Here is a 13,590-nt window from a genome sequence, read left to right as displayed (position 1 = left end):
TATATATATATATATATAATGGTTAGGCTTCGCAAAGGAAGATTCTATCTACGCTAGCTATAAACGTTATAGGACTGCGCAGTGGATTATTGAGGCACAGCGTTCGCGGGAGTAGCCTACCCTTCATATCCGTCAGTGCTTAGCGAGCTAGAACGGTAACGGCGAAGTCTTTAGGACGTAGGTTTTGTTATAGTCATTCTATTAGATGGATGGCCTTGTAGGGTTAAGTGAGTCGCATCTGTTCAAGTTTGGAGCTAAGTTTTCCTTCTCTTAGGATGGTTGGGTGGTTAGGGAATTCATACTGTTTGTAGATACACTTTGTCTGACCGTTTAGTTGAGATTTATCTGGCATGGGCAGTCCTACCGGAGAAGTATACCACCACCAGCATAGCTCGCATCCTTAGAAGGGCACGCAAGCTTCTCCATCGCGATAAGGGGTTGTTCATGGAGAGGTCATCTATGTATATATTTTATATATATGTATATATTCTATATATATATATATATATATATATGTCTTATTTTCCGAATTTCTTACATTAAACAATGTTCAATATATTCATATCCAAATATCTATATAAATTTGCATAAAAATAATGTATGTTGCTGGTATCACATTATTTAGTGACAAATTTTTTATGAGGGATATTAAGGCAGGAAATACTTTGCAGTAATTTAGTATAATGTTTTAACAATGCAAGGGATTATCTTGGAAGGTGTATGCATTTATAGTTAAGGTCTCTGAAATGCCGTTTCTTGGAAATTTCTTTCGTGCGCAAGAAGGACGTGAAAACCTAGAGAATGAGAACAGATAAAATTTAGATTGCTTTATGGGGAAGCATTGCTTACTCTGTTAAGTGATCAAATTTGATAAAACTCTTTTGGTAATTCATAATGTTTGACCGGACAAAAACAACATGTGAGTAAAGGATTTGAAGACCCATAAATATACGGAAAGGTAAAGCTAGACATATTAAAAGCTCCTGATGATTGTATAATAGCTAGAGACGTGTTGGAAGTATGGTGCCTGTAACAAAATAAGCACTAGCTGATTAGCAGGAATGAGAAGCTATTCAAAAAACTCAACGGTAGAAAAACTCATATTGAACGGAACTGAGCCTTCGTTTGGCGGAATGTTATAAGTACTGCAAATAACCCAGCGAAAGATATTTAGGAAGAATCTGTGACTGGCATCATATACAGCATGTACTTCTTGTCTGAAATTCTTCATAAACAGACCAATGCATGAAATGACTAAATTGCTGTATATTTCAATAATTTTTAATAAGTCAAAATCATTTTGCTGACGATTTGGTGGTAATGTCAATGATACTAAGATACATGGCCAAGATCCTGTGGCTAGGCTATTTCATTGAAGCTTATCAAATTATTATTTTTGTGTTATAGCCATTTTCTTGATAGTATCTCTTCAGTTTGTTCCAAATTCCCGTAGTTTGAGAAGTTCCATACTCATTCTTCATTCTTCTTATCTTGAGATCGATGAGATGTTTCATGCTAGATTTTCAAGTGAGGTGAATGAATCATTTCACCATCAAATAAATATGAAATTATAATCAATTTTTTGCTCAGCTATCGAAAAATATTTCAAAGTACTATATTGATGACACATAGCATAGGGATCAAATAATTGCCTTTTCATGATGTGAAAGTATCAGAGAAAGCCTCATGCCATGGTGGTAGACGTTAATTCCCGAGTCTTAATGCATTCAAATGCCGTTCTTATTGAACAAAATGGAGATTGTTGTTTGTGTTGTAAGGAATAATGTAGCAAGATGCACATGAAACAACTATGTATTGATCAAGTATGCCAAAATCAAGCCAGGCTTATTGCATCAGGAATTAGAAATACCATGTGTAAGCAATTGGAGGGCGAAGAAATGCATACTAACTGCTTCTCCGGATCTTCTTCATTTTACCAGCAATTATAATTCGATTTGAAGGTATGAAATGTTTTGAGGGATACGGGTAATTTAAAAATTGAAATGGAGAGGTGAATAAGAGACTTACCAAAAGAATGCTAAAGAAAAGTGTCGTGAAGAAGTAAATTGTTGGGAGATACGTGACAGAGAGGGAAGGAAGACCTTTAGGACATCTGGAAACTTGAATGCTTTGCATGAAAATGTGCATAATATCACCATAAGGAATGATTGGATTTTATGCACAATTCAATGCTAAGCACTGAAGTATGGTACAGCGGTGTCATGCTGAACAGAGACACGCCAACAGTGTCATCACTTGCAAACATATAACGGACTGCTTGCTTGCTTGCTTCCTTGTAGCACTTCAATCTCCCTCCTCCCTTCTTTATGCTTCCTATACAAACCAAAAGCAGCCCTACTCACTCTTATCTTATCAGTTCCACCAGTGTCGTCCTTGTGTATTACCAACAGATAACTGTCGTCTTTCAATGCTTACAAATCTGTAATTCCTTTTCCTTTCCTAATCATTACTGCTAAAAACCTCGTGAACTAATAACATTTGGAATATTTGCATGGCAAAAGGACTCTCTTAAACTACCATTCATATCTTCTTCATTTCTACCTAATTCAGATAATCTTAAATAGAAAGGAAACACTTCACGTCATAACTTGTTAGTTTCATTATTTTTCAGCTTTTTCGAAACATCGGTATAAAAGATACAAACAAGTGACTCCGACTGCCATGCAATGCCAAGTATGCTCAAATTAAAAAATTATTTCAATCTTGGAAATTCATTTTTTTTCTGTGACCGTCTCCTTATAACATCATGTCTACATCACATATTTCACACAGGATTGTGTCACTTTCGTCATAATATATAAACGTACACATTGCCTCTGTTGGTGAATTTTATTTCAATCATTCGCGAGCGAAAACAAATATTTACAGAGGATCATCCGCCAATGAAAAAATACCAATTCCTTCAAAAAGCGCTGCCCAGGACTAGCATTTCATCAATCAAAAAATGAATGACTGGACCAACAGTTAGTGCTCAAAAAAACACTATTTTATATAATAGCAATGAAAAATTATGGTAACCAAAATCACAAATCAAATGCAGAAGCTTCTATTTGATCAATTATACCAAATTGCTTGGCTTCTTCCGGACTCATATATCTATCACGATCTAATGCTTCCTCAATTATTTTGATATCCTGTCCTGCAAACATGATAAAAGAAGACAGAAAAAGCTTATAGATACTCACTGTATAACAAAATTAGTCTTAACTGTTCTTCGAATTCCTATTCAAAAAACTTTGCAAGCAGTAATTATGAAAACAAAACGAATTTAAGTCTCACCCACTAATCATATAAAGTCAGTTTTAAAATCAAGCAGTGTCGCTACTCTCAATAGAAAAACAAGTTTCTTTTACCGGAATGTATAGTTACATATGTTAAGCAAGCTTTTTACCTGTGTGGATTGCATAAATTTTGTTCAGCCGTGTTTTGAGCCTACCAATCTCTTCGGCTCTAATCAAAATATCAGATGCTTGGCCCTTTAAAAAAAACAGTAGAAAAATTCGTAACCCAATATGGGCCATCAAACAGTTAAATTCCAGAGATTACTGAAGTTGCAAATGAATTATGGACAAATACGGCTGCGATATGGGGAATCTAAACCAAGTAGTAAATGTATACCTCAGCACCACCACTTGGTTGATGAACCATTATGCGAGCATTGGGCAACGATGTGCGCATCCCTTTCGCACCGGCAGAGAGCAGAAGACTACCCATGCTTGCAGCCTAGAATTTCAAGGATTGATCATTGAATAATCAGCTCTTTGGTTCGAGTAAATGCGAATAGAAAATCAAAAAAGAGAAAGAAACAGTGATGGCTTATTAAAGACAAATGAAAGGTGCAGCTTATTAGTTGGTTGTTACAAACCAGTCACCTGACCAATACACCAAGTTGCTACTGGAGCACTGATATACTGCATCGTGTCATAAATACCTAAGCCGGCAGTCACGCTGCCACCTGAAAATGAATTTTCTAAGCAGTGAATCATTATAAAATAAAACTAGAAAGGGGAGAAAACAGAAGGTAACAAATGCAAAAAGATCTACTTACCAGGACACATTATATACATATTAATAGTACTTTTCGCACTTTCACCTTGTAGAAAGAGAAGCTGTGCAATAACGGAAGCAGCCACCTGATCATTTATCTTAAAAAAAAAAAGAAAAAACGGCATGTTTGTATAACTCGAAAACAGGTGCTCTTCTCGTCTAACAAGATATCATCATTGCACTGCGCTTTAAAAATTACATGACTAATTAGTCTATAAAGAAATAATAAAAATGAAACTATCATCCAGCATTTGGTGTGATGTAATAAGAATACATACAAATGAAGAATGAATTATAATAGCCAACAAACCGGTGTCATAACGCAAACAATACGATCTTTGAGCAGCCGTGAATAAATGTCATAAACTCTTTCAACACGACCATCCTGATCGACTACCATTGGTATCGTCTGCTGCCTTAGTAACGAGCTATGCAATTGTCGATGAGAAAATAACTGTCGAATAAACGATAATCCTCTCATCCTGAAATTTTTTTCGCCTGATATAACAAAAGAAGATATCGCTTTCCAAACAGGAAAGCGATATCTTTTCTTATCGAAATAGCTTCTGCTGAAACAGAGTTTTCTTCAGAACTGTGACTTAAGAAAGAGAGCATGATGATTCCCGTTTGTGAGATGCAGGGAGGAGAATTTACATGAATAACCTAGCCGATCAATGATGGAAAGGGGTCCTTTCCCATATGCTATGAGCCCCTCAAAAATGTTATATTACGTACTATGCGCGACTGAGACTATAAGACTATGCGATCGCAAATATATAAAAAAAAGAGAAAAAAAAGTTTCAGTATTTCAGGAATACTGGAGAAGCTACCAAACGATAAATAGAGAACGACTGGGTAACCACTCTTTTTTTTACTTGTGTACAAATTGGAAATCATATTAGGAAAGTTCTGCTTTTGCATTTCTGCGCCAATATACTAGATTTCGGGAGAAGGATCAGGGAAAGAAGATGAAGTGCAAAACCAACAAATTCTTCTATTCTTTTCTTTAACAAAAGCTATCACATCTTCTGAAACTAAACGATTTCGAAGTTGCGGTTGTTTAAATTCTTTTTTCTGTAAAAGCCAACAAAGTCCACACCTCCAATTTGCTACCAGTCATTATCAGTCCCAACCCAAAGCCCTATCTAATTCTAAGTGACCGCCACTGACCACTTTATTTCTATTTTTCCCAAAGACTCTACATTGGTGACCAACTGTCCAAACGGACAATACAAAATAACAAGATAGGCTAACACCAGTCCACTGAATAGTGTTATTAAATCATTTCATTGCGGAAATCAAATTTAGTTTGCATAAATCTACCACTTTTTGTATAACATCACCCAAATTTAGGGAATAATCATTTTTAATACCCCAGAAATCAAAAAGATCACGAAAAAGGCGATAATAAGGTGATAATACATTTGATGGGAACAATTGAAAATACAATAACCAAGCCGTGAATTATTCATTGCAAGAAAATTAGTTTTGCTTCATTGACCATAAAAGAGACAATTATTATTTTATCTCTATATATATTCTTCAAACAAATTATTAATCTATCAGAGCTAAGCAAACAAAACAAATATTCTCAATTTACAAGCTAAAGAGAATTCTTCCGAACAGATGTAAACCACCTTAGTAAAGAGATTTATTCTGAAATTGTGATATTACTTCGAAAACGACCACTTTTAAGGTAATTTTTTTGGCGAAAACAAAACCGCTGAAAAATCGACTCGTCAAATCACAAATTAAAATATATCAACATGGAATGACAAGTGTGAAAAGAAACATTAAATTATTAAGAATCAACGGAAATCATCCGGATTGAACAATCCTCTGGCTCGGCTCATTATACTATCCTGAAAAAAGTGTGTTTGCTACTTGTGAAAAACGTAGCAAGATTCAAGACATCCAAAACGACGTCAAGAAAATCAATTCGACATACATTTATTAGAACCGAGCACTTGAAAAAAGACTTTAACATTAAGTGCCAGATGAATTTTTATTCGAAGAACGAAGTATATAAATGAAATTTGAAACTATTTTTGGCTTGTATAAAAGTGGAAATGAACACAGACCAATGCTTTAGTAGACAACAAAGATTCGAAATGCTTAACATAATTTTTCAACGTTAGTCACTAAGATTTATCTATATAAAACAAATTCTAAAGCTCAGACGAGAAGTGAACTATGCCACTTCCAATTGTGAACTAATTTTAAAGGAAAATATAAAGAGTAAAATGCCAAAAATAACCTTAGTTGGGTCATAAGGAGCTTCCTTCGATGGAATCTCCAATACGGCCGGTATACTGGCAGTATATTCATCAACAGCAAAACGTATTTGTTCAGCAATGTGTTGATTGATCAGAATTATCGCAATATCATCACGTGAACAAAAATCTCTGAATGCTTCCTCTATCTCATTAACTGTCGTATTTTTATCCACAATTAAATAATTTGGTCGCCGAGCCTAAAATGAAAAGTATACCATTTTGGCTTAGAAGCTGAAATGATCAAGCACAATCATCAAATCAAGCTTGGCTTTCTCAATAAACTATGCATTTATACTGACCAAATTCTTAGTAGTGATATGAAAGAAATGCGAAATGAACCTTATTAAGTTCACCTATTCCACCAAGAAGAAATCCAACCACAGTATCTTCGTCGCCTATCACCGCAATAATTTTCCCCTTTTGAGCAGAATGAGCCATCTGAAACATTATTTTCAAACTATCTTCTTTTGAATAGCAAAACCAGCACCTTGCACACACAACACATCACCCCAATTACCAACCAAACACTGGGTGATCTCGAGATGGAACAAAAGATCGGAGGTCGAGTAGCCAAAAACCAAAAAGCGAGAACGAACGTGCATTATCACATTTTCGTTTACTTCTCTCTTCTCCTTTGTTTGTCATTCACATTGCAAACAAATGACGCATAAATATACGAGGTAGTTATTGGAAATAAAATAAGCTTTAGAATATTCTCATTGAAATTGAGAAGTATCTCTCTAACACTGTCCTTTTTCAACTTTCAACTTTCAACTGTCCCTTATCACATGGCATTCATTCTTTTTCCATATTTTCATCTTTATCATCCTATCGAGCATTTTAACAACCGTACAAATCGCATTCGCGAAACGCAGAAAGTGTTTTATCCCCTCTACAACGTTGTTTTTCTGGTATCTTTTTCCTAGCTACAGGCAGGTTTTTTAAGATTAATAAGAGTTTATATTTTAAATTTCATGATAGCCACAATTTTGTTTATAATATCAGAATTAGGTGATATGAATGGCACGAATACGGTAAGGATTGATCACAATAAGAAGCAAATGAAGGGTTTTGAGCGATGCTATGTTTTCTAGAAAAACGGAATAGAGAATGAAATAGTTTCTGATTGAGGATACAATATCATTGTTATAGCTCTGAAAACGCAGTAGAGATTGATAAAGGCTGCTAGGCATAAGTATCAGGATAAATTGAAGATGTTATACAGCGGATATTTTGGAAGATAAAAGTGAAAATGTGATTATATTCTGTTCAGGCTGAGTGGTTTGTTGGTTATATTTCAGGTATATTGTCAACAATGACTTCCACTTCTGCTAGCAAGTCATTAGTTGAAACAGATTGTACGCACCACAATCCCTTAGTAGATTTGTCAAGAAGAGTTATTGAAGGGAGTCTGGATGACGACTTTGAAAAAACCTGGAATCAGTTTTTGACCGGGAATTCAAAGCCTCGAAACGTAAGTATTGTCGATAAAGCTTAATTTATTCTAATCACATTGATGGAAGGTACTTCCTTATTTGATTCGTCAGCATGGATTCGGTCATGTCTGAGGACTGGTTCTAAAAATACTTATTCCAGTTCGACCTATCCGTATGCACGTCGTTCTGTTATCTTTCAATCTGAGAAGTTCTGTGGTACATTTGACTCTAAGTCTGGTACAATTGATTGCTTAGTTGAAATTTTCTTTGACTTTAGCTACACGATGAGTACCTGATAAGTGTTACAATGTCTACCGCAGTTCCCAAAACAACCAATCTGTACGAATTGGCTGGTCAGATGGATCAGATGGACTCTACACAAGACCTGGCTGAATCGTGGGCTGAGGAATACATAGCGGAGGAGCAACAATCCAAGAATTTAATTAAACATTGGGCTGATAAAGCAGAACAGCAAGCCAGTTATTTACCAGAGCAGTGGGCAAAGGAGTTTTTTGGTTTAAACTTTCGTGAGCAGGAAGCTGAATATAAAAGCGAAACCAAGTATGTTACCAACATGGATCTCACGTTCTAAGAGTTGGAAGAGGACGGATACCTAACGCAGCTGTCTCAAACCTTGCCTATGTTAATAGTATTTTTGCAATAAAAATAAATCCTGGAAGTATTTTTCAGAAATTTTTAAAAGTATTGCAGGGATGGATCTGAGATGTGGGCCACTGAATTTCTTAACGAATTCGATCAAAAATCTCAGATGAACAAAGGACTTGCATCTGAGGCTAATTTTTGCACTATAAAGTTTAGTTGGTAAGAAAATAAAAAACATAGGGCCGCTTGACTGTCGATTAGTTAATTAATTAATTGGCTAAAGATGCTGTTTTTTCAGGACACGATCTTTATTTCTGCTATGGGAACTGAAACAAATGCTAAAACAATTGCGGAAAGGTAATGTCTCAATTATTTGCTCTTTGACTCACTGTAATTTGTGCTGATTCTCCGAGTGGTGACATCTGTATGAGATGTTTCGAGGATATAAAAAAAGTCTATACGATGCGTTAAAATGCGTGTCACGTTGTACTGGATTACGAAACAAACCAAACCGTAACGGATACTGTTGATCGTTATTGTTTGTTTAAATAAAATCGTTTTTAAAAAAAATTGTTGAGACAGAATAAAAACTTCCGATAAATATTTCGTTTCAGGACACCCTTTGATGAGATGTATGTTTTCGAAAGCAATAATCCTTACCTCAGAGAAGCGGATGCATTCGAAAAAGGACAACAGGCGCTGAATGCTGGACTGATAGTTGATGCCATTTTATATTTTGAGGCTGCTGTGCAGCAGAATCAGGAGAATTTTGAAGTTTGTTTATTTTTCTCTTATTAGAAGTAGTTTATAACTGTGATGGAATACTTGGTGGTGATTTAATAAACGAGATCTTTGGTGCTTCATAGGAATCGCCATAAGGAACTTGTGCCCACCAGTGATATACAAGTCTTTTTTGTTTTATTAAGGCATTCAAATCTATTTTCTGTTTGTAGCTGTCTTTAATGTTTCAGAAAGTTTTTGATTAACAGGGCTGGTTGCTGCTTGGAAATTGCCAAACTGAGAACGAAAGTGATAGACAGGCAATCGCTGCATACAAAAAAGCTTTGAATTTACAGCCAGAACAAAAAAAAGTAATTTTTAGTATCTTTGAAATAGAAATTTACGATCCATGTACCAGCAGATTATTCCATGTTTAGGAACATAACATATACATTAGCGTATGAAATATAAAATTAGGTTTAATGCTCTAAACTGTATTATTCTTTATCGGACGATATTTGATACTGTGCTGCCGGCGAGTTAATTTAAATAGAGTAGCCATTTGTAATGGCGAAGCATGGGAATGTTTATCACAAAATCACTGTTTCATATCTTTTTTTTTTTGGATGTGTAACTGGTTTGTGAGGAATACAATTAAAACAAATCATATAATTCTTACTTCTACATGTTTTATTATCATGCATGTTTTATTACCCAAAATTTTAATAGACGCATTCATGTATGTTTTTTTCCTCCTAATTCCCTTTTTGACTTCGCTTTTAATTTACTCTTAATAACTGGAGCACACATTTCTTTTGACGTACTCTCCTCATTTTGTAGATACAACTTGCTCTTGCCACAGTTTACATTAACGAATGTATGGAATTAGAAGCACTGGATGTATTGAAGCAGTGGATTATGTCTCATATGGATGGTGATTCAAATCCTTTGGAATTCAGAACTACTCCCAGCAATCTAATTGAGGACCTTACCATTCGGACGCAACAGGTTATCTAAAGTTATAATTTCCTGTCAGGTTCTTGATGAGTTAGTATTGTTAAAATGTCAGTAAAACTGAGAAAGATAAATAAAATACTTAATTACATTTGTCAGAAAGGGTTGGATGATTTCATTTGGTTTGTAATGCCATGCGTGAAAGTGCCATCACTTTTTGTTGCGGCTGATCAGTTAAATGACCATCAGTCAGATGACCATCAGTTAAATAGGACTTAGTAGAAAAGCTAAACTCATAGGAAAGTTATTGGAGTTATTTTCCAAGGATCCATCTAAGTAACCGAAGTAATAGCTAACATGAATCATTAGTAAGCTTTGTTTCCAATAACATAATGTTCAGGTAGAAGAACTAATCCAAAAAGTGCTTTCAAATGCGGAAACAACTGAGGAAGCAACATTTCACAATGCACTAAGTCTGGTCTACAACATTAAGGGCGATTATAATCGAGCTGCTAGAGAAGTAAAGTTGGCGCTTATGTACAATCCGAAGGTTTGTATAATATCGACATAACATGGAAATATTTTTTCAGATTTTCAAAAATTTTCGAAATTTTAAGCTTTATTGCTTCAGAACGCTAAAAATGATTTGAAATTCCAGAAGTGATCAGGCTATGTAGTCAATGTAGTCATGAGTGCAGCGTATCTCATGTCGGTGGTTTGGCTGCCGATCGACTTGATCACATTTGAGCTGATCGAAAGATCCTAACTTGCATCAGTCCCAGCCTATCTATTGATTAGGCTGTCGGTGGTTCATCTGAGCTTTGATGGAGATTAATAATCGACAAAACATATTTAAAGGAAACATCTTATGATACAATAATATTTATTGCACACATAAATTTCCGAACGGTTGCTTCAAAACAAAGATAAATCTGTTCGAAGTGTTTTTAGGACTACGTACTTTGGAACCGTTTGGGGGCAACATTGGCAAATGGTAAACGCGCTGCGGAAGCAGTTGCTGCCTATCGCGAGGCTCTCAAGATCTGTCCAAACTATCCACGTGCTCGTTGTAATCTGGGCATCGCTTGCATTCAATTGCAGAACTACAAGTGTGTATGCTTCATTTCTTCCTGTTGCTCTTATTTTCGTGATTAATTTTGGTTGGATTTTAAATTGAAATCCATTCAAGTTCCTTGAAATGAACGGGACTGTGTTGAAGTAATCTTCATAACGTGTTCAATCCTTTTTTTTACCTATTCAGAGCTATCAGATAGATTTGTCAGAAAGTGATCTTTCAGCGAATTTCAGTGAGCTTTTTGGATGTTCTAATATTTCTTATCTTTGTTTGCCCTTGTCGGTTGTAATTTTTTTTACCTTTCCTGATTTGTTAGTTACTATCAGTTTTTTAATCCATTTATATCAAATGCAATCAAAATCTAAAGTGATTTTATTCTTTTCTTTTACTTTACCGCAAATTTCAGAGAAGCAATCCAACATTTTATTACGGCTCTTCAGTTGCAGCAGTCTTGTAGCTCTATTTCATCGTCCACAATTTGGACGCCTTTACGCGCAGCTGTTGTTCGAAGTTGTTTGCCCTATGCATTGGATTTGCTAACAGCTGTCAATGAGCAAGATTTGAAGAAGTGTATTTATTTTCTGAATTGATTTATTACGAACTGTCCAACAGTAGTAAGCAATTAGTCGAATAGAAACTGTGATTACTTGAATTTTCGATTTATCCATCTTAAAGTTCCAATTCCTGTCTTTTTGATTTCACTTCTGTTTCAATTTTCTCCAAACTTTTGCAGTGATGATATATCTTTTCTTGTTTATGCCATTTATTTCATGTATTCCACTGATATCTGACCATTCAGTGATTCCAATGTTCGATAACTCTAGGAACAAACCAAACTATCCTACTTCGACATCTCTTTATGATAAAAATGTTGTTATAGAAGGGTGGGGTACTTCACCGCCTCATAAAGTTGTCGGCACGGTAATTCTCACTCCAAATGCGGTGCGTGAAGCTAAGGAAAAAGTTATCTCCACCATCAAAGAATGTGATATAGTATATAGTAGTAGCGATAATGGGAAAGATGAGCTTTACATGCATGGAATAGATGAACAGCCTGAAGAATCTGACAGTACCTCCAGTTCCAAACGTGACGAAATCAACGAAATGAATAGCAATTCTGAAGAGATGATTTCGAATCGTAAAACGCATGCGGGAAACAGCATAACTAACCATAACTCTTCAGCATGTTATTTTTTCAACAGTTATACGAATTCAACAATTACAATTACATTAGAATCCACAATCTCTACATCCAGTACTGTGAATGATACTTTAAAGAAAATTTCGAACAAATTAGACCACGAAAAATTTGCGTCAGATTTGCGAATTATCGATATAATGGGAATTTTCAACATTTTAGCTACGTTCATAGAGCCTACTTTATCTTCCGATGTGACTAGCACAACCCACTATTCTTCACTATCAGATAATTCTACATTCAGAAATGCAAATGATGAATTTTCCAATGTGGATACGCAATCTGATACACATGTTACGGGGAAGACATTGGATAGAAGTTTTTCACAATTACATCGGAGTGAGGGCCAATTGGAAATAAGCCGTATGAAAGGAAGGGGAGAGCATACAGACGACGAACATTCTGGCGAGAATATAAACATTAATAATTATGGAGTTGTCAAGGGTGAGCGAGATTATAAGAATTTTGAAAAAAACTCAAAATTAAATCCACAAATGATACCCAGGTCTGACATCGCCAAAAGCGGTATCAATGAGGAAAACAAAATGATAAGTAATTGTGGCATTGATCATATTGGTACTTCGAAGAAAGATTCGGGACAGCTGAAGTCGTCAAATTGCGAAACAGTGGATGAAACGAAGATTTGGGAGCCACGAGATGTAGCGTATGAAAAATACGACGACAAAGATGAAAAACATGGCAAATCTGTTGTTCTGGTACATTTTGAGAGAACTCTTTGGGAGAAGTTGGTTGCAGGTTTAAAATGTTCCCAAAGGGATTGCAGAGAGGCACTAAGACCTACGGAAAATATTCGCAAATACTTGATTGAGCCATCAATAAGTCGAGCTAGGAAACACAGCAGTGGATAATCATAGCCTTTATCTACTTGGTATCCTTCTTTATACTTGTCTTTCCTCAAAAGTTGGATTTGTATATTTCATTTCCTGTTTTGAATAACCTTATCTGCAAAACCACTTATGTCAAGAAGGGAATCACTGGATGAAGCATTATGAAGTTACCAAACAATAGTACAAAGATATTCTTGTGTAATAGCTCAACATACAACATTTATTCAGTAGTCACCAACTTTCCTGCTCTGCTGTTTACACATATCAAAGTTTTATTGATGTTTTCAGTGTTACTGGATCTATCTTATGATATTTTAAGATCCAGTTATCGATCAAAACATATTTGGTAGAAGCTGTATGAATTTTATCGGACTTCTTTAATTAAAGAAGTCCTTTAATTATTAAATTTCTT

The 13,590-nt window shown here is 35.3% G+C and overlaps 4 protein-coding genes across 4 annotated transcripts; 2 read left to right on the top strand and 2 right to left on the bottom strand.

Moving 5' to 3' along the window:
• Positions 1-2,839: 2,839 nt before the first annotated feature.
• On the bottom strand, positions 2,840-4,559 carry LOAG_07336 (Clp protease). Its single transcript, XM_003142869.2, has 6 exons — positions 4,379-4,559; positions 4,070-4,166; positions 3,894-3,976; positions 3,640-3,744; positions 3,413-3,497; positions 2,840-3,160 (listed from the first exon to the last, which is right to left on the bottom strand). Exons 1-6 carry the CDS (start codon positions 4,547-4,549, stop codon positions 3,045-3,047), a joined length of 657 nt encoding a protein of 218 aa, XP_003142917.1. The 5' UTR covers positions 4,550-4,559; the 3' UTR covers positions 2,840-3,044.
• Positions 4,560-5,876: 1,317 nt separating this feature from the next.
• On the bottom strand, positions 5,877-6,874 carry LOAG_07335 (V-type proton ATPase subunit F; the record flags this gene model as incomplete). Its single annotated transcript, XM_003142868.2, has 3 exons — positions 6,684-6,874; positions 6,326-6,541; positions 5,877-5,930 (listed from the first exon to the last, which is right to left on the bottom strand). Exons 1-3 carry the CDS (start codon positions 6,789-6,791, stop codon positions 5,877-5,879), a joined length of 378 nt encoding a protein of 125 aa, XP_003142916.2. The 5' UTR covers positions 6,792-6,874.
• Positions 6,875-7,659: 785 nt separating this feature from the next.
• Positions 7,660-11,722, top strand: LOAG_07334 (TPR Domain containing protein; the record flags this gene model as incomplete). The annotated part of the gene is made up of 10 exons (XM_020447398.1): positions 7,660-7,818; positions 8,058-8,341; positions 8,492-8,573; positions 8,682-8,740; positions 8,998-9,157; positions 9,373-9,474; positions 9,944-10,111; positions 10,458-10,607; positions 11,009-11,166; positions 11,539-11,722. The coding sequence occupies 10 exons, from the start codon at positions 7,660-7,662 to the stop codon at positions 11,720-11,722; spliced, it is 1,506 nt and encodes a 501-aa protein (XP_020302367.1).
• A 217-nt stretch (positions 11,723-11,939) lies between these two features.
• On the top strand, positions 11,940-13,226 carry LOAG_07333 (hypothetical protein; the record flags this gene model as incomplete). Its single annotated transcript, XM_003142866.2, has 1 exon — positions 11,940-13,226. One exon carries the CDS (start codon positions 11,940-11,942, stop codon positions 13,197-13,199), a length of 1,260 nt encoding a protein of 419 aa, XP_003142914.1. The 3' UTR covers positions 13,200-13,226.
• Between the last annotated feature and the right edge of the window lie 364 nt (positions 13,227-13,590).

Source organism: Loa loa (genome assembly GCF_000183805.2).
Source record: "Loa loa unplaced genomic scaffold supercont3.24, whole genome shotgun sequence".
In the NCBI taxonomy this organism is placed as follows: domain Eukaryota; kingdom Metazoa; phylum Nematoda; class Chromadorea; order Rhabditida; family Onchocercidae; genus Loa; species Loa loa.
The sequence above is the reverse complement of the archived record's forward strand: the minus strand, read 5'-3'. Positions and strand labels throughout refer to the sequence as shown.

What these genes read in the sequence shown, in the direction of transcription:
- LOAG_07336 (XM_003142869.2), bottom strand. Translation starts at nt 4,549, where the DNA reads ATGAGAGGATTATCGTTTATTCGACAGTTATTTTCTCATCGACAATTG. An exon ending in CAACTTGGTGTATTGGTCAG is followed by an intron (nt 3,745 to 3,893) that starts GTGACTGGTTTG and finishes TTGAAATTCTAG; the next exon opens with GCTGCAAGCATGGGTAGTCT. An exon ending in AATTTATGCAATCCACACAG is followed by an intron (nt 3,161 to 3,412) that starts GTAAAAAGCTTG and finishes TCATGTTTGCAG; the next exon opens with GACAGGATATCAAAATAATT.